Raw genomic sequence first — 26,024 nt, 5'->3', positions numbered from 1 at the left:
TTACTTAATCTGTAAACTAATAATAAATAAATAGTCAATTAAAATGTCCTGGCTTTAAAACGTGGAATTTTACCAAGGAAATATGGTGGTGTACAAGTATACAGTAGAAAAACAAACACATTTCTAAGTAAATACAACTGTAGATGTATTGTGCATCTGACCACTACTTTTCACATCACATCTGTTACACACCGCCTGCGTTGCATGAGTGCGGTAGTGGACATGGGGTAAGAGGAACAGGACAACTGTTATTTTCCTGTCAGGACTAGTATCATAATGTAAGTAGTACAAGTTTAAGCAGATTATTCAACTATTTAGGAAAGTAACTGGCAGTAAGAGAGCACTGATATTAGGCAATATCCTCTATATTTAGTATATACCTGTCAAAAAAAAGATGTTTTAAAAAAAGTGCATCCAAATCTTGTAAACAACAAAGAACAAACAAATCTCTGGAGATGTGCTGTGTTTGGAGTTTAATTTGGTACTGCTGATCCCCTGGAGTCTGTTAGATAACTCAGGCCTATAACAGAAACCAAGCCCAAAGCCTGAGTCAGATGGTTTCAGTTGTGTTAAACACTCGATGGCACAAGCTTCTTTTTACAGTGTTTGTCAAGTCACCAGCCTTGGGCAGCGTTCAGCAACACACACACACACAAACACTGAGCATCACTGTCAAACCACTGGAAGATGCTGCTGCTGCTGTATTTACAAGCCACATGAGAAACAAATATAGTTTCTTAAAAGACATTCACATCCAAAATGATGAAAATGTCTTTTTCTTGTTTATTTACTTAATATTTATATATTTTTACAAAATAAAAAAAATATATGAAACAAAAAGCTAACAAGTCTGCAAGGATTTGAGAAGGAAAAGGAGAAAGCCATCAAACAAACAGGGACTACAGTACTTGTGTTTTTTTTATATATGTACAAGACAAGTTTATCCATTTAAATTTTTTTTTTTTTTTTTAAAACGCACAGTACAAAAAGAAAAAAATAAATCACTGACAAAAAAAACCCATAGAACAATTCTGTCCATCAGTATTCAATTCTGCAGTTTTCCTTACAATGTCAGGGGACAGGCGGTGGAGCAGGGAGGAGGTGGGGGCCTCAGAAACAAACAAAAGAACACACTGGAAGGCAGACTGGGTGTGTATTGGCCTTGGAAATCATTCTCATCATCTCTTGCAGAATAGGTGCGAACTTTATGCAACATATTCGTAATTTATGGGAACAGTTACTATACAGGTGTGGGATAATGAAAAATTCTGTGCTAGGCAAAAAACAAAGCACAGTACACAACCACGGCCCCTGTGTGTACAAACATGCACGCAGTCACATGACAAACACACTTTCCTCACAGTCCAAGCCAGTGAGCTTGCTTATATGTCTTTATATATAATATATCTATATTTGGTAAAAAATAAACTTCACAACTCTACCAATTTAGAGAATTGTTTCTTCAAACTTAAAATGACATAAAAATGAAAGAAAAGAAAAAAAAAAACATTTAACAGCAATCAATCAAACTACTGTGGTTGGATATTTTATGCAGGAGGGAAGTTTCCACCAAAATTAAGGAGTGGGGAGTTGAGGGTGAGAAATACAAAACCAGCCTGTCCCCCCACCTTCAGATATTACATCGTTCCTCCCCATCAGCAAGAAAAAAAAAAGGGGGGAAAAGACCAAAAAAAAAAAAAAAAAAAAAAAAAGCACAGGAAATGTTCATTCTTTTAGAAAACAGTTCTATGTTACATACAAGTGAAAGAAAAAAGGGGGTGGGGCGGGCGGGATTAACATGATACAAATTCCCAACACTCAATAATTCATCTCTTGACGGTGTATCTATAACCATTTAGGTCCGATCTCCCCCTTGTTTCTAAGCCCCTCCTGTCCCTCCCACCCGTCCATGCATCATTACAGTGCTCGTTCTCTCGGCGCAGCAGCTCCTCTGGCGGCCGCTCAGAGCTGCAGGAGTGGCTGGGCCAAGAGACTGGGGAGGGAAATCTCTTGCAGGAAGAAGAGGGAGTTTTACACGTGGAGAGACTGAGGAAGGAGGAGTGACGAGCCCCCCTCCTCGCTTCTGCTGACGGGCGGGGGTCGGAAGGGGTTGTTTGGGGGGCGAAGGGTAACGGATGTTAGTTTGCCCCCCAGTTGTAGCTGCTGTATGCCGACTTGTTGATCTGAGACTTCTGCTGAATGGAGGCGTTCTGGCTGCGCTGCCCAGTGCCGCTCTGCGGAGAGAAAGACAGAGACACTCGGTCAGCCGCTGCCATCGCACCGTGTTGAGTGAAATATCTTAATGACACAACCACCCTATATATACACACAGTATATATATACACACACACACACACTTCAATACAACTGCCAAGAATCAAATGCCACACTAACACATGCTTACACTTGTTCCTGTATATCAGTGCACGTATAATGAATTCAGTTTCCAGAGCCAATCTCCTCTAACGGTTGTATCAGCTACAACAATGTTATCTGTATTTCCTGTGTTCAGTGTTGTTAATGTTTAATAATATGAGACCAATAATGGCATTGTGACACTACTACTTCCACACCACAGTGTTTGTCCTGTGTGTGTCCTGTCAATCAAACTCAGACTTAACAAGGTCATTAAAAACATGAAAAGGATTTTTTAAGACCAAACAATATCATATCTGGTACTAGATGTGATGTGAGGACGGCTGCATACGCTACACTAATTTCAAATCCCCCTGCTGATCGTGAACTGCCAAACAGGAAAACTGCCATCTCATTTGTGTAAATGATGAATACATTTATGCAAGCTCATTTTGTAATCATTTTGTAGATAAGTTTGTGTCCTACTTTTTGTATTTTGGCAGTTCCTCATTAAAAAAAATGTCCAACAAAGAGCCCACACTGAACATTTCCCCCTCGTCCTGTTAGGGTACATAACGTCTCTTCTTTCCCCGACCAACTGCACTGAACTACAGCTGTGGAACAAAAAACACAACAACAACAACAACAACAACAACAAGCATGTACACTACCTGTCCGTCCTGCTGCAGGTGGTGGTGCAGGATTTGAGAATGGGGCTGTTGGTGCGGTGCCAGGATGTGCATGAATGGGGCCGGGGCGTAGCCAGCGGCCGCCGGGGGGTTGATGGGTCCCCCGCTCCCTAAAGCCGAGGGCAGGCTGAACGAAGCTGCCGGCGTGCCGGCGTGAAAACCCTGCTTCTCAAACGACTGCAGGGAGGAAGAGAGACAAAGAACATGTGTCATTTTTTAAAACTTGATCCAAACCGTAGGTGGTCATTTTCTGTAACTAAACTAAAAAACAGTTCTCGCGTGCCATTTACCATATGAAGAAAGTCAGAGTCCTTTTGTGAGGAGGGATTTACAATATTTTTGAACGTTCATGTTCTGTAATTACCTGTGTCTTTGTGTAAACAGACCCTGAAATATCTGGTACCCCCGTGTTGCTTGATGTCACAGAGACTCCTGCAGAGACAGGGGGAAACAGGACACACATTTAGTTCAACCACTGGGAAGTTTAATGTGTAGGGCGAACACTGTTGCCTGACAAACAAAAACCACACAACACTTGGTTATGAGATTCTAGTCGGCATGATAACTAAATGTGTTTCTGTGATTCCACTTGCTTCATATAAAGCGTATAAACACGTTTTCCGAATCAAGTTCGAGAGAAATAACTTTGATTTGAAAGCAAAAGAAACCTGGGAAATGTCAGGTATAATATCTATGTCGTCGTGAGTTCATAGATGATTTCAGCAGAATTTCCCGTTGATGACGACAGAGTCGGAGCGAGAGGATGAAGAGGGATGAGATGAACTGGGCGGGGAGAGGGATGAGGATGAGGAAGATGATGTAGCAGTGTGTCAGTTCCAGTCAGCCACAGTGGGTTAAGCCTGACTGTATCTGGTGGTTACTGCTCAGGTTGGTCTCGCACACACTGACCCCCCTGTATCGCCATGGAGACGCAGATCAGGGTCAACACGTGTGCAAGAGAGGACGGGCATACTTTCAAGACGTCGGTCTGGTGGCATTTTCATGACTGAATTAGTCTTTATGGGATTCACTGATCAATTTTTAGAAGAAGTGTTTTAAAATACACAAGGCCTAAAGGAATGAGCACAGTTTATTCTTTGTAACTAAATGAATGACAAAAGCTATGGATTGAAGTTGTTACAGATTAATACAACCATTCTTCTCAAAATAACCACTGGTCTATAAAATGTCAAAAAATTGTATTAAAAGACGTCGAATGCAAGTGTCCTGAGCCAACGGTGGAATAAGGTGGAATCTCTAAGCTTCAGTTTTGATGTTTGATGCTACATCTGTGGACGTTATGAAAGGACATAATGAAGAAGACACTGTCCCTTAAGATGATGAAATAATTAGCTGCCACTACATTTGTGGAAATGATCATGGTTGGTGTCGTCTTGCTGTCGGTGCACCAACCGCAAACCACAGTTGTCATCACATTTGTCATGGAAATGCCACAATGTAAACACTCAAAGTATCAGAGCAGAAACACTGAAGATCAAACCCCCCGGCACATGTTAACAAGGCAAAAAAATGTGTTTTCATTCCGGTACCCAGTGTGAGTGGTTGAGTGCAGCCGCTTTTGAAGAAGCTCTTTAGACTGAATATTCACACCCCGCTGTTATTGTGTAAATCACAGCTTTATTCTGATCAGGGATTGCAGACACTTTATCGTAATCCACTTTGCTCAACAGGACATCATCGACGAGCTTGTTACTCTGGAGACGGACATACCAGCAATGGTGATATGAGTGAAGAGCAAGCAACACTGAGGGGAAATGACACGGCTTCAACCAGAGTAACTCATCATCAGTTTATTGCGGCCACAGCTGCCACATTTTGTCCCCAAACCTGATAACTGAGCAACATAAAAAATAAAAAAAAAACCCAGATTGGACTGATGATGAGTGACCCTGGGAGACGACGGGTAACAGACAGAATGGCAGACAAGGTTTGTAAGAGAGGCAGGCTGCGTTGGACTGTCTACAAGCTGATGTAGCGACGGGTCTTCCCCGCAGGCTGCAGCTCATCAGCGATGAGGCAAAGGAACGAGAGCAAAGAGGAGGGGGGGAGAAGGATGGTTGGTGACACAAGGAGGAAGACGGGAGGGACAGGGTTGCTTTTTTTTTTTTTTTTGCTTTGTTTGGTTTCTTTTTGTCTTAATTTGGCATGTGGCGGCACTCACCGACTCCAGGCCCGGTGACAGAGCTGGCTGGCTTGTTTTGTGCAGAAGCGGCGGCGGCCACGGCAGTGCCGTATCCGCCCTTACAGAAATCCCCACTCCCTGAAGCCTGGCCCACATCCTCATAGCCTGCAACAGTCAGACACACAGCCGCAGCCCACAGCGTTAGACACACCAGGCAGGGGGACGCAGACCTGCCTCAAATAGCATTTGCAAATAATTCATAGCGTTTCGTTTTGAAACTGTAACCGCATGGACGGGCTTTACCCAAAAACTACAACAATACGGATGGTGTCAAGTCTGGTGGGAAACGCAACTGTTCTGAGATCTGAAGACTTTGACACCAACTGCATCGTCGTCCTGCGTGGTAAAGCCTCCGCCCATCCAGCACAACAAGCAGGTCGGATTCAACGCTAACCATCATTTGCAAGTACAATTTGACCCAAGTCTGAGGGGGAGGAGGTGGGAGGGGAGGGAGGGGAGGGGTGGGGGGTTGAGGGGGCAGGCAGGGTGGGTGTGTGTGTGGGAGGAGAGGGTGGGTGGGTGGGTGAGGGGGGGGGAGTGAGCTTGAGTTGGGTGATGGCAGAAAGCAGCAGATGGTGCAGCTTAGAACAAATAAGTGTTGCACGTGTGACCAAAGGTGGATATTGAGTGATGACTTGAAGCATGGAAATAAAATACAGCATCACTGAGAGGGGGAAAACAAAACAAAAAAAACAAAGAAACAAACATATAAAAAAGGTGATGGAGTGGATACCAGAAGACCACTGGGAAAATATGAAACTGCTGAAAGAATATGGGCTCAAAGGAGTCGTAGAGAAATATGGGAAGATGATGGGGTGCTCCATTTGTTGATGTGTTTACGATGAACGTGTGTGTCCGTGTGTGTGTGCAGGAGATGGGTTGGATGGTGAAGCCCTTGGGCGAGCTCCACTTTTCTGAAATGAGCAAAAGCAAAGCCACGGAAGACAGCAGGAGACCTATGATCTAACCCCTCTGATATTTTAACTGGTGGAGCCAGACACTGCTGATCAAGCCCCTCTCCTTCTTCTTCTTCTTTTCCATTTGGTCTGAATGGCAATCCCATATATCCTATCATGAGAAGCCATTTCATAAAAAGTGGCAGACGTCATTATAGAAAAACAGCTGAAATATTGAGTCCTGTTCCTTGTGTGTGTGTGTGTGTGTGTGTGTGCAGGCAAATGAAGAGGTGTGTACACGAAGCAGATGCATTTCCAATAGACACAACTAAACCTGAACATTTAAGGCTCACAGCTGAAAACATTCTGTAAACTTGAGGTCAACGGTTCAAGTGCGAATCAAAATGTTTCGTGATCCCGTTTACAACAATCCCAACACAAGCAAAACAAATGCCTTTTTCACAAGCATCGTGTTTATGCTTGCAGATGCCGCAGAGCTCGGATGAAATATGCAACTCCACACCAATGAGAGATCGATGGGCTCATTGTGTGAAACAGCACAGAGTTGTTGGTATGCAGGTATACAGAGCAGGACCTGCATGACCCCCTCTAAAAAACATGGCACTTCAATATAGTTTTTAGTGGCTCACCAGTGCTGTATCCATGGGAACCGTAGCCACTAGCCTGCTGGAAAGGTGTGGCTGATGCATTGACGCCGACATTCACACCGTGTTGCTTTGACGAGGTAGGAGCCACCTGGATGAAAACAAAACATGGGATGTAATTTCATCGCGTCAGCAGGGAGAAAAAAAAAACTAAACACTTCATGGATGTCATCAAACTTGTGCTTTTCCCCCTCATTTGGACTTCAGAGTGAGGAAATACTCATGTTTTGGATTTCAGAACGCAGCCTGATGTCACAGGGATATCAAAATCTTCTACTCCTCTGTGGAATATTAATAGATGCTGTTAAAAGCCTGTCATTTGATCTCATAAAACCGTAAATTCTCAAAAAAGACGCCGGTCTCCTCCTGTACTGGCCGCCGGGTCTGGCTACAGGTTTGAGCAAATAAAAGCCAGTCTCAATAAGAAGCCGGGTCTATTTTATTTTCTGCAAGTTCTTATGATCGTACCAAACCTCTCAAAGCCCACGATCGACCATTTGAGCAGTTTCTAAGCTGCTTCATTCATGTTCTCAACAGGCCTGAAATAAAAAATAAAAAAACTGGTCGGGCATGCCGGTCCTGTTGAGAACTCCAGCTGACCCAAGGAAAGAGCTGGAGCCTATATACAGTGCCCTTCTCTTTCATATCCCAAATAAAAAGAAAGTCACGGTGGCTTCAATGACAAACCAATATTCATTGTAATACAATCCAAATGCTCTATAGACTAAAGTTCTCATGTAAACAAAAAAAAAACAACCTTTTTCTTATGGTGGCAGGCACGACATGCCTTTCGACCAGCAACACCTGGCACTGATTGTCCTTTGTTCAAATAACCCTGTGCCCCTTGTGCGCATTACATCACTTCCTGAATCAGCAGAGGTTTACCAAAATAAAACACAGAATACACACCCAAATTAAATGCTGAAATGGCTCCTACATACAGTCTATAGTTGGAGCATGCAGGTTTAATTGGTGCCGATTAAACTTCTAAATGAACACGTTCTCCAAACAATTTTATCATATTTTCCATCTTTGCTGAGCATAAGGATTTGTTCAAAATTAAATAAAGCTTGTGACAAAGTGTTCTCACCGGAAACACAGCAGGTCCGTACTGGAAGGTGTTGGGCAGGCCTGGCATGCCAGTGTAGTAAGGGAGGCTCGTGTAGCTGTAGCCAGGCGGCAGCGCGGGGTTGAGGAAGGTCTGCTGTGTGGTGTGATGTGTCTGGGTTTGGTTCTGTTGTGTTTGGGCTAATGTCGTGGCCGGAGCCGGGGAGGACGCATCGCCTCGACCAAACTTCGACAAGTCGCCTGCAAAGGAAGAGAGGGGTGTGAAGTTATTAAAGGAGTATGAAAGTATTTCCACTGCAGGCGCGAGCAAGACGAGACGTAACGACTTGCGGTTGAATACCGTCGCTGGGCGGGATGTTGCACGTTTTATGAGCTGGATAGAATATTACAGGCTCATCACCAAAAATGATTTATATTTATCTTCTTACTAGAGCATGCATTCATAACATATCATATCACATCACCACCAGCAATAAATAATAAATACTGGAATCATGTTTATCATGTCTATCGGGCTCAGGTGTCAATCAATAGCCATAAAAACCTTTCAGTAAACTCAACACCACACTCAAAGAGAAATCATTAGTGGACGGCTCACCAGAATAGGGGTTACTGGTCAGGCTGCCCTCTCTGCCAGTCAGTGCTGTTGTGGGAGTTGCAAAGGGGATGCTGTAATAATCCTGAAGAGATAAAAAGATATATTCTTTTAATAAAATAAAAACTTAGGTTGTGAAGAGGTGAAGTACGGGGTTGTGCATTATGGTTTTATTGCAGCAATTGAACACTCACCAGCGGTATTCTCGTCTGCAGCATCTGTAGGTCATCATAGCCGTACACCTGAGGCTGGGACAAAGCAAAAGATAAAATGGCGTTACAAATTATACCAATAATCTTCTAAGTGTGGGTAAATCTACGCTCAGGTGATCATGAACTTACAGGGTAGGCGTGCAGTAGTCCCGGGGCCATGATGTATGGGTTGGGCAGTAGAGGCGGCACTCCAGGTGGCAGGTTCGGAGGTGCTTTCCCTGTATACACAGAAACAAAATATACAGAACGTATTTATTTGTATTTTCTCTTCAAGCCAATGCAACAAAATCTATAACCACAGGTTGGTTCACTGTGGAAATATATATATCCTCTTATTTGCCGGAGTAAATTCAAGGCATCAGCTACAGTGACACAGCAGAGCTGTTCAATCAATCGTAGTAAAATGACACCTCAACAGTCTCAGTGTACAAATGGATTCTGACACAATTCAATTTCAACAAACCAAGTGCTAATAATTCAGTGTTTTGGCCCAGAGCCGCTTTCACCTGCTCAGAGCAAGAAGTCAGGAGGAGGGAGGAGAGGTGGTGGCTGGGAGTGTTTGAGGTCTGCCTCTGCTGCTTTGTGGCAGGTCACAGCCCATTGCATTTGCTTTTTAAACCAATGAAACATCTTCATTGGTGGGAAACTAATAGATATTTTCCGTGTTGCTTTGCGCTGGATGTATTGAGCCCTGCGTCTTTGATGTGCATAGGTGGTTGTGGAATGAACACCGACCATACTTCCTCCCGTTCTCAGCACTAATTTCTCCCTGAGCTGCGTCAACATGTCAGAAAACTGCATTACACCATGCAGAGGGAGTAAAGAAAGAAAACTAACATGTGTGAAAGTGGAAAAAAAAAAAAAAAAAAAAAGGACAACCAAACCAAGATGAGTCAGAATTATGGAAACACAGCCAGTGATGAGGCTGAGGAAATGGAAACCAATTTGTTCAATCCAGGACAAATACATTGTGCTCTTATCAAATAAAGGGTCACAGCGGGTTTGCCATTCTTCAACTAAGAGACAATGTTCATAGTCAAAAACAGCTTCTTCTTTTTTTTTTTAGCAATCTTTTGGTATAGCTGTGATGCTCGGTGGAGTAACACCACAAAGTAAAAAAAAAAAAAAAAAGATCTCAAAAAAGTAGAAGATGAAGCTATCCAGACAAGAAAACTCTGCTGAGAGCTTGTGGCTGCATCAAAGCTCACAACAAAAAGCTTAAGGTTATTATAAAAACCACAACATGCTTTTATACTTTGCTCAATTGAGAACTACAGAAAACCCCTACGAAGCAACACAGTGAGTATCTTACAGTAAGGACAACTGAATTACACAATTTGATGATTAACTACGTGTGTAAATTTATGTTAATTAACACCATTATTAAAACAGACTGTCAGAAGTCTAGTCAAAAGGCTCAACAGTGCAAATAATTTGATCAATTAAAGACAATACGTCTCAGAGCATAAACTAATTGTTCAAATAGTAGTGGTGTGCATCTTCACTGGCGTCACGATTCGATTACGATTCACCAGTCTACGATTCGGTTCGATTCGATTATACGATGCATCACATCCTCAATCTCCTATGTTGCCACACAGGACATGTCTGTATGATGATACAAGTCAGCAGTGTAAAACTCAAGGATGTTGAACATCCCTGAATGCTATGAGTGACAGGCAAACAGCCGATCATTTAACAGCTGTGTAGTTCAGTTGCAGCACCGTATCCAGATGTGTTTATTGACAACAGGAGAGGAGATTTTAAACTAAAAAGGACAAGTTAGCTCGTTGGTATGGTAACGACGGATTTTAGGCGGAGCGGACTCGCGGACGTCCGAGTGTACTCGAGGCGGACTCAATGTGACCCAGAGCGGACGTCTGCCGGACACATCACCACTGTGCGTCTGCCCCAACTCTGAAGCAGCGACAGCTTTAATGAAGTAGAGGCCGCTCACCACCACGGAAACGGAAACACTCGATGAAATCCCCGGAATAAATACGCGGGGCTACGAGCGGCTTACATCTCACTTGGTAGAGCGTGCCTGCTGCAGCGACCCTGGGTTTGATTCCGTCACACCCTTTGCTGCATCTTATTCCCCCCTCACGCTCTCTCCCCCTCCCCGTCTCTCTCCATCTTTCCTTTCAAAATAAATGCATAAAAAGCCTGGAAAAAATGGACTTGCGTGCTGGTGGCGGTGAGAAATATAGCGGTGGTGGCCGCCACCAAATTCTCTATGCAGGAATGAATTATTTGAATTTAAAAATCAATTATGTGAAATAATTGCATCTAATCAGAATCGTCCAATTAAGATTCTCAATGCATCTCTGAAATTATTATTTTCCGCACCCCTAGCAAGTCTTATAAATAAAAAGCAATACATCTCAGAACATAAACAAAGTAGCACTAGGCTAAAGATACAGGCTGCATTCACATTGCAACAAATAAATTAAATATGCCTCAGAACAAGGCTCTGGCTCTTTGATCTCTCTCCCTCACATATTTCTCAAGAACAAAAAAAAAAACCTCGTGGCATTCTTCATTTCAGTCTTACCCATGTACTTCTGAAGAAAGTCGACCAATAAAGATCAGCGATAATCAATCGGGACACTCCTATTTCATAGTGAAGCAGACTATGGAATCACATGAAGCTGCCAGTCCTTTGCATCTGCAAGTTCTCCAGATGCTTCAACCCTTTCAACTTACAATTGCTACCTGCACATTTTGTCCTGGAAAAAAATAAGTATGCAGGACAAACAATGTGTCGGGGGAAAAATTCAGCACTTTTTGACACATTTTTGTTCCACAATTTCATAGCATGTGATGGGATGAAAAATAACCTGACGGAGGAAGGAGATGCACTTAAGTTCATGTCTAACCTGAGGATGCTGCAGAACTGCGTGTGGATGAGGAAGTAACTGAAGAGGGAATGCTTGAAGCCGTTGAGGAGACCGAAACTGTGTTGGCTGCTGCAGCCGGGGCTCCCATGGAGGCAGTGTTGAGGCCCATGGTCAGACTGCTGACGGGGCCAAGGCCAGAAGGGGCTGAGACGGTGGCGGAGCCCACCGAGGAGGCCTGAGGGGCCCCGAGGGACACTTGTGCAGCAGCAGCAGCGGAGGAAGAGGAGGAGGGGACTGATGAAGACGGCACGGCTGAGACGGAGGAAGGGAAGGAGGAGGAGTGCAGGCTCGAGTCACCGTCTACGCTGGGATGCTGCAAGACAGAAGGAGTAAGAGAGAAAGATGGAGTCAGGACTGATGAAATTACATTTCCATTAGGGTGAATGGACATCTAATGTGCCCTGTCTGCCATCACAGGAAATGAAGCTTTTTAAAATCGTTCACTGATGGAGGGAGATACACTCCACTCCAAACCAACTGGCTTCAAACGACATTTCAGTGGTTACAAAACCAAAACAATAATCGCTGGACATGATTGGTTCTTGAATAGACATGTACAAAAATACATAAAAGGACCAACCAGTAAGCTTGAGTTGGATGTCCGGACTGAAGATGGAGCAAGGCTGTTCTGTTGTGTTTGGTGAGAGCTGCAACAACAAGAGGAAGGTTCAGAGCACATCACACCCACTGATACCTGTATTCACCCAGAGGTCATAACTAAATACATTAGTTCATTTACTACTGTGTGTGTAAAATGTAGCTTCAGCTCACTTGTGCTGAGGAGGAGGAATGGTGCTTGGAGGCAGGTCTTCACTGTGCCCCAGAGCGCTAAGGGATGTCTGATTGGATGTAGCCAATAAGGAGGCGGGGCCGCTGTCCGTCAAAGTGCCCATGCTGGAGACAGATGCCGGCGTGACTGAGTCAGACGCTGGCTTGACTGATACTGCAGAGCCTGCTGCAGCTGGGGGGAGAAAAAAAAAAGTGTGTGAGTGACAGATGCGCCAGACAATGCTCGTAGGAAAAAGAAGAGCTTCGTAAAACAGACGCTTACCTTCCACAGATTGCGTTGCTTGTATTGAACTGTAGCCATTCTGTAAAACCAACAATTAAGGTGAGCTCACAGGTTTCTATGGAAACAGGCCCTTGATAAGAAATTGAAGGGTGTCGGGCACTTGCAAACAGTCACAAAAAAAAAAAAAAAGCTTGGGTGATATGCAGAGAGTTTTAACAACAGGTCAGGTTTGAAACCAGCAACCAGCAATTACAACGACCACAACGTACAAAAGCAAAAGAGCTGGAACAATGAGGGGACAGACCAACGCCATCTGCACCGAGTGCGCTTTTTATCTCAGAGGTCTCAGAGAAACGCAGTTTTCGATCCTCTGTGTGTCGTGTACATATTGTAGAAATGACAGTAAAACTGACTTTGTTCCAGGGAACGTCGGCTTTACCTTGGGTTGCATATCCTTCTGCGGGGAGGAGGAGACTGAAGGAGGGTAACGCCGTGTCTGAGGGGCTCTCTGATCGTACAGGTCCATCTGGCTGGAGTTGGAGAGAGCTGGAGTCGACTCACTGCAGATTGTAACGGTATTGACAAGACCACATTGGACTTTGTCCTTAGAGAACAATGTGTGGTTCTCACTTTTAAGTGGTTTTAACACCACAAAAAACTTCTAACCCAACTTCCAATACTAGAACAGACATTAGTACCGCTAATGGCTATGTGTAAGGCAATTAAACTGCTTAATGTCCAAACATTGGTATATACGTTGCCATACAATTTCACCGTCAAATGTTACTTTGACCCAGGAAGTGGTGAGAGAATTAGTTTCTCTAATCTGCACACAGTTTTCTGGTTGCACTAACCTGCTGGGGCTCGTGTAGAGGCTGTTCTGAACCTGGTTGGCTGGTGTCGTGGTGGTAGGGGCGGACTCGTACTCTGGTAGAACTGGTTCGGACCCAAATTGTAACGCTCCGAACTGAAGATTGAGGCCTGAGATGTCTGTTGAACCAGGCATCTCCACTGCCATTGCTGGAATCTGAGGGAAGAATCGGGGTGTTTAAAACTATTCCCACAAATCATGCTTCAAAACGAGCCATGTAACAACACAAACCGCAAAACCAGACATGGCGGAATTAGAGGTAAATCAACACAAACAAGCTCCAACAAGGTGCTTTTTCTTTTCTTTCTCCAGATTTGCATAATGTGGGTCTACGGATACATGTGAATGGAGCAGCATCTTTACACTAAAGAAACTGTAATTTGAAGTTTACCTTGGTTGTAATGGAGGTCCTCTTCTTCTGTTGTTTGAGTTTATGTTGCTGCAAAGGCAGTGGACTGGAGCCCTGGGCATCTGAAGAACTTGGAGAAACTTGTTGACCTAGAGAAGGGACCGCTGTCATTTTGGGAAGGGAGGAAGCAGGTGGAGGCACCACATGGGGTGAGGATGTGGTTTGTTGGGGTAAGGAAGAAGACGAAGAGACAGAGGAGGAAGGAGGCAGGCCTTTGTCCTGCAGGAACACATCCAACATGGACGAGGTGGAGGTGGCGGCCTGGTAGGGCTGCCGCTTCGTAAAGGGTGTATGGACCGCAGACTCCGCTTGAGTCTTCATGTCTGGACAGTGAATGAGGGCAAAAGTAACGTAAGGATCTACATTGCATTTAAATACATGTTGTCCTTATTATGCTCAAGTGGACTGAACAACAGGGGCATTTAGTTTCATTCCTAGTAGTAACAGTAGAGTGTGATCTCACCGTATTGTCCCAGTGAAGTGGCACTGGTGTCCCAGGAGGAAGGGGCTGTGTTGGGAGGTCCTGTCTGGGAGTGCTGGGCTGCCAGCTGGGCCAGAGCCTGGGCTGTTTTATATTGCTCCAAGAACTGAGAGCCAGTGGTCCCTGTGCTGCCTCCTTTGGGGTCTCCCACATCCCCAAAACCCTTGCTCAGCATGCTGACCTGCAATATTGGTAGATTGTTAAAAGAGGCGCTCATTTCCGAAAGGCAAATACTGCTGCTACGTAAGTGTAATGAGAACATGGTGTCTATGGCCTTATCCTTTTCCTGTGTGGTGAGGAAGCAGTAGAGATGCAAGAGTTAAGAGATCATTTTGCATCACTAAGCAAACTCAAGAGTCCGGGTGTATGTAGCCGTGTAATTTAAAAAAAACACTTCACATGGCTTTTTTCTTATTTTAGTGGTCTCACCATGCTGTGCTGGGTGTAGGGGGTGCTGGAGGACGTTTGAGAGAGCGGCACCCCTTGCTTGGAATTGCTGAAAACCAGTGACTGGGACAGGGAGGGAGGCTGGGTGGCCTCCATGGGGGGGTTTTCTGTCTCTGAGGAGGAGGATGGTGGAGTCTTCCCCAGGAGCACCGCAAGGTCAATCCTACAGCGGGGAAGAAACATTTATTATCACAAAGAGACATTAAAGTGGCGACTGTATCAGTTGTAGGGGTGTAGGAAAATATCAATACACTGAAACATTGCGTATAGATATTCAAAAGCACTGTATTGAACTTTTTTTTTTACTACATACATTTACTCTTTAGTATTTTAGGACTGTAAAATCTGGTCATTTTGAATTAATGTGTAGCTTAATTGGTTAATATCAATAGAAAACACATTTATGTATTATATATTTTTTTCCTGTCTCAATAATGTATGGAGTTCTAAATTGTCCATGGATGGATGGAACAAATAAAATAATGAAATCAATTTTCATCAAGCTAACTTCATCAAGCTCTGGCGACATCTTCAATCGAAACAGTATCCAGTTCACTGTTCACTGACAAAATGCAGCAGCAAGTCTCTAATAAAGTGAGAAGCTTGACTCCGGAGCGATCCATTAGTCAGTCAATAGATTCAACTGTAAACTATCTTAAATAATCAATTGTTTTGCTTTTGTAAAACATCACAATGATCTATCCCAGTTGTTTTGTTGGACTAACAACAAAATCAAGTAAAATTTAATCCCCATGACATCGCTCGAGCTGAAGAAATACAAAGTTTGGTCTCAATCAGTTCCTGGAAAAGCTATTTTCTGGAAACCGTGAGTCAGGCCAGTGAAGTGCATGAAGGACCCACCTCTGTCCTTTGGTGATGGTCACATTCTCTTGAGGCAGAGGAATGGATGCCACACTGGAAGCTGTGAATATCTTGGTCTCCGAGAGCTGCAGAGGAAGATGGAAGAAGTCCAAGTTGAAAGGGCAAAAGTACACATCCAGGATTAAAACGAGAACCAGTCCTCCATTAGTCAAACTGTGCTAAAATCAGGTTTTTTTTAAGAAGTGCTCACATAATTTTATATTTAGAGCACTTGCATGAGGTTAAAGCCAGAAACACTCACATCCTCATTCCAGTCCTCAGTGCCCCACTCCTCTGTGGCCGTCCTCCAGGCTCCTATGAGTCAAAGACAAACCATTCAATATTGGTGCGATAGGAAAAGCGAGCTTCAAACTGAAAAGAGGAATGCATAAAAACAAGAAGTGAAGGCTTGTTTACCAGGAGCAGAGTCAAACTTGGGTGGGTAATTTGTTCCCTCTCCTGCAGAGTATTCCAACCCTGGAGACAAAGACGGAGGCAAAGAGATTAAAGCTGAATGTCATGGAAAGAGATGATTATCTTTTATTCACCTGGCTACACACAGACATCTGGACATAAGGATCTGGGAGGAATACAGCTTGTCCGAGGTCTGGCCATTTGTTAACAGTTTGCATGGTTGATAATGAAGGAGGCTTCTACGTCCGGCATCAAAAGGCAAGTGCCCTCTGAGCGCGAGCGAACCTTCCTTTCATCTTTTTTTCCGGAGCTTTCATTGGAATGCCAAACATGATTTAAAAATTGTTTCGGATGGTAAACAGACGCTTCATTGATAAGATTAACTCCTCTTACTGGAGGGCAACCTTTCGAAATTAACTTACTAGCTCCTTCCTCCAGTTCCATGCTTCCCGTGTTGTTCCAGGTGCTGCCCCCTCCATAGTTTTCTTCTGTCTGGGCTGGCTCCGCATAGTCAGCAGGGTTGAAAGTTCTGGGAAGACAGCGAGAAAACATAAAAAAACACAACATTTGAGCTGACAGCTGAGCAACTACCCATTTCCAAAAACATTAGCCATAGGTGCGAGATCACACACAAAAAATCTGGGGGAGTATTTTTTTTTTTTTTTAATCTTACCTATTACAGGTCAATGTTTTGAAAAGGCTGAGCAGAAGCAAATCTGCTTAGTGGTTTAAGCCACTGATTTAGTTGGTTTTCGGTGCATCTGTGCTGTTCTGAGTAAGTCCCCAGCATTACTATTATCATAAGGGTGTTTATGTAATAAAAGAGAGAGTGTAGGGAGGGAGACAGGAAGAGGAAACTGTATAAGACCGACGTGAAAACCAATACGGTCCTGAATATGCAAATGAGGAGTAGGCATTTAAATACTATGTTGTTGCTCCTCAACAATTATTTTCGGCATCTCTTTCCTTAATTCACCACACCCGTGTATGCTGAAGAAAAAAAAACACAGCTGATGCAACCAAGGCAGCATAATGACGAACAACACTTTTCTTTTGAGTCAAGCCGAGCCGAGCAGCTTTCTTTATTCGTTTGGGATGCTTCGTGTTCAATTGTGAGGGCATTTACGGCTCGCATGAACAGATTTAGCATCCGATTTCAGACTAGTCATATCTATTTCATATCCTATTAATAGAATAATACTTTGTTTTGATAATGTCTTGTATTACATCATCCTGTTTTACGGCACTCAAAAGGTCTCCCTACAGAAAGCAAGAATAACAGACACACTAGAGGCAATGCACTCACCTCTCACCTCCTGCAATATCATATCTGGGCCCCTTATCAATCTGGCTTTAGAGGAAAAATAATGGCAACAATTACAGGAAGCACAACAAAGTAATAGTAGAAGACAAAGCTTTTTGTTCAGACCACAATCCAGAGCAGCAGCGTAAGCAAAATGCCTTTGATCTACCTGTGCCAGTACTGTAACAAACACTCCACATGTCTGTCAGTCACTCCACTAAGCAGGGCAAGCCAGTGTGCTTTTAGTGATGGTGGGTCAATTAGGCTACATGTTTCAAGGAACCCCACTCACCATAAGTATTACACAATGCATACACAAATACAAACCCTTTCCTGCTAGATGACAGCTGTTTTCAGAAATCCTTTTCAATGAAGCAGTGCGTCTCCACCTATACTTGCAACAGGCATTTAATACTCATCTGATCTTTACACAGTGATGTATATACTCTGTGATAAACCTCGACCAACTCAATAAACCATCTCAGATTTAAAAAAAAAAAAACAGGTAGCCGTGTCACACTGTATTAAATCTTCTCCTAGTTTCTTATAAATGTAAAACTGGGAGAGTAGTTTATGAAAGCTCCAACAAACTTTGACTCATTTCTTCCCTGAGTTTCTTCTCTGCAAATTCAAGCACAGAATTCAAATACAAAGGCTGCTAACAGTTACCCCAAAGAAACAGCACTGTAAATGAGCCAACAAATGCTGTGGTACAACTGAAAACAACTGGCTGCATAATGAATGGAGCTGTGTTCTCTCGTTCTTAGCAATATCTAGTCTCCTTTTATTGCAGGAAACATCAGGAATGGGTGAGGTTGATATATGCAGCAGCTCATGACACCCACATAAAGTCCATCACAACCAGGATTAGATTAATGCTAATTTCAATGTCTTTATGTATATGCATATAAGAGTGAATATAGACAGCAAAATTAAGTTTCCCTCTATTATGGGACAATACTTGAGATTTAGTAGTATTAAATAATGAAAATTAATAAGCACTTGTGAGGTAGTAAATAATATCTTCTGAATGACACAGGTATGGTGCAACTTTGATTGTATAGTTAGTGGGGTCTGGTTAACTTGTCCAGCCAGCCAATACCCATCTGTGTAGTTACTAAATACGTCATTCATAAAAACATCTAAACACTGACACTGTGTGGGTTATCTGAGCCTCCTAAAATTTAAGTCATCTCAGGTTTACACCGACTCTCCAACAAATGCCTTTGATCAGCTTTTTCATTAGTAATGACTTATGGCGTTTGTTCCCCTTGTGGGTCGCTCAGTATTCATTTACAAGCCGCCTCGGCGTTGTGTCAAAAGCACCGGTACAAGATACCGACAACACACTCACAGTGCTTTCCCCCCTCCGTCATCTCATCTTATCAAACAGTAATAACCTGATCAAACAACGTATCTGCTTGTAGGCTGCTTCTTTAAAAAGCCATTTATACTTCTTTAAGTCACCGTGTTTACATGACACCGATACCCAGCTGGTAAACCGTGTCTGTCAGCAACAAGATGCAAAAGTTGCAGAACTGTTGTGGCGTCGGGTAGATGCCTTCAACATACAAAAAGAAAAACAAACAAAACAAACAGCTTCTTTCGAACCAGCAGCAAAATATTCCTTTGAGACATGCGAGTCAATATCTGGCTCCACAAAAAAATACAAATACGCTGAAAATTGCATCAGAGAAACTCGGACCATAAATATACCTTAAAGACTCATGCCTCGAGCTTTATAGTTAAATTGTCTGCAGCATCTCAACACGCCTGTTTTTTCAGCAAAGCCCTTGCACCTTTTGAGCCTCAAAGTACAAATATATACATGAATTTATGACATTCTTACACTACTGCTGAAGTACACTTTCAATACTTGCTTCAGTGAGAGCGAAAAATAACATTCAACCTTTCCTTGGGTGAAAGCCGCTCAGCCCTTGACCTCCATAGAGGAAGCCACGTTATGTCACATGCACTACTTGAGCAAACCCTAAGGGCCAAAAAAACCTACAACTGCAGAATAATATCACACTACACCTGAATGCTCATTATTAAAAAGGCAGGATATTTAGTATGGAAACTGTACTCCTACTACATTGTTTCCCATTGCATGACAGTGAAATGAATTGAAGAGTGGCACCACAGTTAAGAGAAGACGTCCTTTCTGTTATGACACCTACTAATCAAGCTGCCAGTATAAGATGCCAGCTCATCAACTGGCATGTTATTGACTGCACACACACACACATAGAAACTGGTACACAGAACAGGCAAAACACACAAACTGAATAATGCTACAGCCCGGGGGCCAGAGAGCAGAGACTGTTGAGTGGAGCCAATTGGGTCCCTGATTCCCCTCTAAGTGGGTCTATCCAGATTTCACTCTAGAGAAAATGTTCAGACACTATACATTCAGCAGACACTGAGCTCATGCTGCTCCTTTCCATTGGCTGATGTATGTCCTCCTTCCTTTGGATTACGGCTAAACAATAAGCTGGGGTCCTGCTCTCTGGTGACCATGGCAACAGGTAAAAGTGGAACAAAAGGCCCTCTGGTTTTAGGCAACGCAGGTGTTCCCTTACCCCATGCCCTGCGCTGAAAATCTGCCTCCTCGCCGTCCAGATACCCCTGGAGAGACAACAAGAGCTCATTTCAAACTCTCAGTTTAACAACTATTGTCACAAGAAGGAAGGGTAGAATTTTATGTAAAAATAAAAACCCTATCTCGCTTTGACTGCATACCAAGGAGTCTGGCTATAGACAATAATAGCTACTTACCACCAACAGTTCCTCTTCCTCTGCCTCGTCCCCTCCGGCCTCGCTCTGCACCTCTTCCAGCTACTCCGGCCTTGCTGCCATCCAAACCGTTCTCCTGACCACGGACTTGAGTTTAGAGAAGAGACAGTGGCATGAAATGTAGATGCTACACAGCAGCCAGTTGTCAAAATAAGAAAATGTACGTAAAATGTTTTACTGTTTAGAGAGAAACTATGTAACCAAGGCGTGTTGTAATGTTCCTCTTTTTTATATAAAAAGGGGTCTCCATGTTTTTTGTGATCTGTGCGACTTTTCATTCTTAACCTCAAGCACGTTGCAACCAAACTTCTCTCACACGTTTAAAAGCTACTGTTCACGTAAACTAAAACATTCTCTGCTGCTGCTTTGCGTTTAAAGATTTCCACTGATGGACCTTGACAGGACTTTCATTTTGAATGTACAAGTTCCACAGCCATGTTTGATAAATGACTGGTTTTAAATTGTAGATAAGCTCAGGAATCCTACAGAGATTTTGTTGCTTTGCTAATGCAAGGGTCAAAGTATGCTGTTTGTTTACATATGTAAAAATTTGTCAGAATTCATTAGAGGGGGAAATATTTTGTAAACCATAGATGTGTGTTACAAATCTGAGCACAGTCCCCTGGCCAGTGCCTTTACTACTAAACCAAAGCTTGTTTCAGACTTAACAATCATCATAATCCACTACTATTCATCATTTCAATTTACATTCTTAATTACACCTTTTTAATATTTGTCTAAACTGTTGATGTCAACACTACACAAAGCATTTGAATTAATTTTTCTTCCCCACTGTGACAGTGGAGGGCACTAAAACACTACAGTCATCTCAGTGTAACAAGCGAAAAGGAAAAACCACAAATTTACAGATTTAGACAATTACAATTAAAAACGTGTACAAGCGAGCCATTAACGACAAATTTTAATCAACTCAAATGACCTTTCGTCTTGCCTAACCTCAAACTTTCCTCTATATATTTAAACTGGGTGTATCCAACCACAATGGGAGATTGCTGCAGAGTTTGTGTATTGCATATGATTCGAGGAGCTTTTGCTTCTTTGCCTCTTTTCTTTAATTTTGTTCTGAGGGATGAACTTGCTCTGCTTCCAACATTTCTCTGTGATCAGAAATCTAAAAAAAAAAAAAAAAAGACTCTTGCAACATGGATTTCCAAATTCTACGAGCACTCGCTACATTGGAAGGTGTAGGAGGAACACATGCTATTCCTTCTGCACCAAGGACGTGACTGCACCCCTCTGTTTAGGTCACAGACGTGCCTCATGTACCCTGTGAGAGCGTCTGCGTGAGTGTGGTGCTGCAGAAGCTCTGCTCTAATCTATCAGAAATGATGGACAGCGTACTGAATGTTTGAAGGAAATTTGGTCAATGCAAATAATTATTTTCTTTTTCCAGATCTTGTTTGTAGATAAGTCATAAATGCATGGGAGAAATAGAAAAAGATATTAGAGCTGTGCAGCAAATCCCAAACTTGTCATTAAGATAACATGACACAATGTGCCATTTCTGCTGCACAGCAAAGCGTACTTTGCCTGCATACAAGGCTCTGGTCGAATATACTCATTATGCAGGTTTCCCGACCATATGAGCACCTTGTATGTTTTCTCTCGAGTGTCAAGTGCATAAAGGACTTTCACAGATAAATGTGGTGATGCCACAAACTCCAAAAGAAGTCCCAAGTAAAAAATAGAAGCACGGCAGAATCAAAATAACCCTCAAGTAGCACACAGATGAATTTCTTAAGGGACTCGAGCATTGAGAAGGACGACACGACAAAAACCAACAATAAAGGATTGGTAAACACTTACATTCTCGTCCCCTGCTGGCTCCACGGCCTTTGCGTGGAGCTCCGCCCCGACGACGTGCTACATCTTTTTCTCCGCCTTTCTCCCGGTTCTCTTTTCCTTCCTCTCCGGTCTCTGCTTGGCTCGTCTCCTTCTGGCCCGACACCCCCTTCTTCTTCCCCACCATTTCCCAAGAGTCCTTAAGAAGAAGCAAAGACAGTGCGACAGTTAAGTGAGTGTACTGCTGGATTTATTGACTTTGTACTGACTCATCAGGTGAGGGTCAACAAAAATCACTGCCACTTTAACAGGACAATGGGCTCAGGCTAAAATATGATCAAATGTAGGGGAAATGTACCAACAAACATGATCTTTATGTTTTTCCACCAGGTGATAAATTGTGTGGGCTGGATGTGGCAGCAGCTTCTTTAAATAAAAAGCGAAAACAAAAACAAATTTGGTTCCTCTTGTTGGTATTTTCCCACCAAGCCATATTAAAGCGACCCATTTCTTTCTCGTCTGTGCCTGCCTCTTGACAGTTTTAAGTAGCTGACAACCCCTCATCAGCTCTGGCGAGATTAATCACGCGTTCCCCTCGTGAGTCCATTTTATCGATAGTGATAAAATATGAGAATTGATACGTTTTTCTAAACAGGTCTCAGGCATTTCTTTACAATGAACTTCTTAATGCGCCTTTTTACTGCTTCTTTATGTTAACTATGAAAACACAGTCTCTGTACACATACACACCATGCTCAAAACTATCACAGTTGCAGTACTCATACAACATAAACTGTGAGTTCATTTCCATAGTTATCTAATCCAGTGTAGCCCTGATTTCTCCAGAACCTGGCCTACACAGCGCTAAGCCCTCACACAAAGCCAATACTCACAGTGTCTGGGCTACCCTCCAGCAACACGTTAATGGCTCTGTTGACATCCCCGTTGCAATCGTGCAGTGCAATCATAGACTCATCCTGGTCCTTGCCTGTGATGTCAATCAGCTGGAAAAGAAAGAGTGACATGATGAGACACAGACATGACCCCTGGCTGACAGTCCTGCCATCTCATTCATAGAAAGATGAGTTCTGGAGGCTTATGCTAAATGATTCAAAAAAAACACGAAAATTACATTTAGGGAAAAATGTAAAAAAAAAAAGAAAAATGCCATTCTGAAATGAAGATCATTTCAGTGGGAGGTCAGAACAGAGATTTAGCTACAGCACAGCACAGAGCCGTCCATCTGCTCACCTGTTTGACCTTCTCTTCAAAGTCCGCATCATTGTGGTCTGAAATCATCTGCGCGAGTCGGATCTGCTCTGCGGTTGCCTGTTCCAAGAAGAAACGCCAAACATGTGTGTCAACCAAGCGAAGCACGAGCTTTGCTTTTTGTAGAGTCGGACACGAAAAACGAATATTCAGTTTGTTTGTTTTTTAATTCTCTGGGTCTCACACTAAAGGAATTATTATCCAACAAAATAATAAAACAAATACTACGCACCACTTCGGTTACAGTGGCCTTAAACTGGAAACACACTTTTCCTTGCCCACTTCACATTAACTCAGTTTGACACCCATTTTGCATTGGCGTCTTTGTATTTTTTTTTTGTTTTGTGTACATTTTTGCACAATTGTGTCCCCCTGTGTATGGATTGTATATATAAAATCAATTTAACTTGGAATATTTAACCTTTTAGGGTTGATTATCTCACAGATGTAAAACTGAAATGGCCAGCGCCTCACTGAAACCTTTTAAGAACTCATGCAAACAAGTATTTGATAATATGCCTACTATTATCTAAATTAATATGTAATATAGTAATAAGAAAGAGACCATATATTTAACTTTTCACAAATTTTAATATAAACTTTTGTCAGGGAGTAGGAGGAGTAAGCTTTTTCAGAAGGAAACAGCAAATAGATGTTCTAATAATGATACAGCACTTTTTCATACATTTCATCCTACATATGACACCATCAGTGGTTATTAAAGATATTACTGGACATTCATGCTTGAAGACTAGCCTGATCACTACTGTGTAACTATAATTGTAATCCAAAAGCCTAAAAAAAGGGTTTTCCCTCCTGATGGTCAAAATATGGTGTCAACAGTCTTGAAACCGGAGACTGTTTCCATGGGTCATATTAATATGAGCACGTTATTGACTTATACAGTTCAAATTGTTGGCGCGCACCATTGTAGCCAGAAGTTTTGCATCCAACAAAAACAAGTTACAATTTTGCAATACTTGATTTGACTGCATTCAACCCTTGCATGCAAATCAGTTTGCATCTGATCTGACAGTGAGACAGGTGTTGAGGGTGAGGGTACCTGAGGCCTCTGCTTGTGCTGTGTCTGGCTCTGTGTCTGGCCCTGTGTCTGCTCCCAGCTGCCCCGGGCTCGGTTCCCGCCCATGGACGTCATCATTTACAGTATATACAAATAACAGTATTTACAAAGGAATAACACCTAGGGAGAGAAAGAGACATGAGAGACACATTATGGGCATGTGATAATGACCTACTTCATGCCATGTACATGCACAGTTGACTTGAACAGTACTTCCTCAAACTGCCTGGTAGCTTATTGCCTAGTGGGGGGGGGGGGGGGTCGGGGGGGTGAGGAAGGGGGGGGCTCAGCGGTATCGAGAGGACACCATCAGCTTTGTTTCCGAGACGTCTGGAAAACGTTGACAAAGGATGTTTTTCAGCCCCTTTCTGGGACAATGTCTCAAACCAAAGCTAGCCGCGGGTTTGACCCGGGAAGCTGTAGTGCCATGGTATACTACACTGGGTGTTGTTGCATAGCAGGCTTACAAGTGCACAACACAGGTTAAGTTATTCTCCTCTTCGGGGGTTATGATGCAACGCTCAATATATCAAAATAGCCTTGGTAGTGCTCAGTTAACCCATATATTGTCAAACGACATCATATGATCACAGAGCCAGTGACAGACAGATACATTAAATGGATCGTCAAAACAGAGGGGGGAGATACAAACATACACAGTTCAGACAGACGACTACATCTCTGTTCAACAGCAAACTGTTAACCTTGTTATCGACAGCTTCTCCTTAATCTTGCATACGTTACGTAAAACCCTGTGTGAACTAGCCCACAAACAAGGCTAAAGCCAGGCCCCGTCGATCATCATTTCAATTCTACTAGCCAGCCACATGGCCGAAAAAACGCTAGCCTTACTGGCTAATACTCGAGGGGAAAAGCAACCAGCTTTTAAGTCTTGGTGGGCTTCCGCTTCTCACGGCTTCACCTCATGGCGACTACGAGGCTAACTTCAACAGCCGCTAGCTGCTCACCTGCTAACTAAAGTGCCGATAACCGGTTCAACGTTGAGCTGTTAGCGTTAGCTTGACCGAGCTTGGTGGCCAACAAGTTAATCAGCTAAATCATCAAATAGCTAGCGAGCAATAATAATAAAAGCGTTCACGTTCGACCGGTCAAACCTAACAAAAAAAAAACGCCCATGCCACTCCATTGCCACTGGTTATCCCTGCTAACGACTGTTAGCCACGCTGCTAACGTCGCTACATGGCCGTTACAGGAAATGTTGGCTCGGTAGCTGCGCTAGCAAAGCAGCGGCTTCTAGAACTGCACCGCCGCTCTGCGACATTTAGAATCAGTCTGGCCCGCCGGTGTGATCTGATGGCCGGGCTGTCGACATGGGAAAACACCGAGGCTAATGGCAGGCCTGCAGGCCCTGAAAATGAAAATAAATAACAGGCGATACTGACCAGAAACCCGGCTCAATATTAGAGACTGCTACACAACCGACCGACAAGTGGTCTCGTTGTCGACCTTCTAGTCGGATTTAGGACAGGATATAATTCCTGAACCCCAAGTTGATACAACTAAATTGAGAAAATATAACGAACCGACTCGCTCACACAATAAGCGAGAGACTGAATTTACCTGTTTCTTTTCCACTCTGACACCACGGAGAGCTGCGTCACGTGGTTCTCCACAGCGCTTCGAGGAAACCGGACCCACAACATGTGATCACTCATTAATATAGTTTTATATCA

The 26,024-nt window shown here is 43.2% G+C and overlaps 1 protein-coding gene across 22 annotated transcripts; it reads right to left on the bottom strand.

Annotated features, from left to right (window-relative positions):
* Positions 1–730: 730 nt before the first annotated feature.
* Positions 731–26,024, bottom strand: ubap2l (ubiquitin associated protein 2-like). Of its 22 annotated transcripts, none has more exons than XM_085791387.1 (30): positions 25,912–25,996; positions 24,313–24,450; positions 23,232–23,309; positions 22,874–22,984; positions 22,005–22,179; positions 20,160–20,264; positions 19,964–20,009; positions 17,385–17,429; positions 16,501–16,607; positions 16,082–16,141; positions 15,927–15,979; positions 15,665–15,750; positions 14,786–14,966; positions 14,339–14,537; positions 13,858–14,198; positions 13,450–13,622; positions 13,035–13,155; positions 12,635–12,674; positions 12,355–12,544; positions 12,164–12,230; positions 11,563–11,896; positions 8,813–8,901; positions 8,666–8,719; positions 8,475–8,556; positions 7,899–8,116; positions 6,794–6,899; positions 5,227–5,352; positions 3,409–3,476; positions 3,027–3,221; positions 731–2,234 (listed from the first exon to the last, which is right to left on the bottom strand). In XM_085791387.1, exons 2-30 carry the CDS (start codon positions 24,406–24,408, stop codon positions 2,139–2,141), a joined length of 3,642 nt encoding a protein of 1,213 aa, XP_085647513.1. In that variant the 5' UTR covers positions 24,409–24,450; positions 25,912–25,996; the 3' UTR covers positions 731–2,138. The 22 variants fall into 22 exon arrangements, with proteins under 22 accessions (XP_085647513.1, XP_085647514.1, XP_085647516.1 ...); XM_085791388.1 differs by having other exon boundaries at positions 20,163–20,264; XM_085791390.1 differs by having other exon boundaries at positions 13,035–13,125; positions 20,163–20,264.

Source organism: Trachurus japonicus, chromosome 11 (genome assembly GCF_045865225.1).
Source record: "Trachurus japonicus isolate A0001 chromosome 11, Traja_1.0".
Taxonomy (NCBI): Eukaryota; Metazoa; Chordata; class Actinopteri; order Carangiformes; family Carangidae; genus Trachurus; species Trachurus japonicus.
This window is presented reverse-complemented; position numbering and strand designations above follow the sequence as displayed.

What these genes read in the sequence shown, in the direction of transcription:
- ubap2l (XM_085791387.1), bottom strand. Translation starts at nt 24,408, where the DNA reads ATGATGACGTCCATGGGCGGGAACCGAGCCCGGGGCAGCTGGGAGCAG. An exon ending in GGAACTGGAGGAAGGAGCTA is followed by an intron (nt 16,142 to 16,500) that starts GTAAGTTAATTT and finishes CTTTGTCTCCAG; the next exon opens with GGTTGGAATACTCTGCAGGA. An exon ending in TGTCACCGGGCCTGGAGTCG is followed by an intron (nt 3,477 to 5,226) that starts GTGAGTGCCGCC and finishes CTGTCTCTGCAG; the next exon opens with GAGTCTCTGTGACATCAAGC.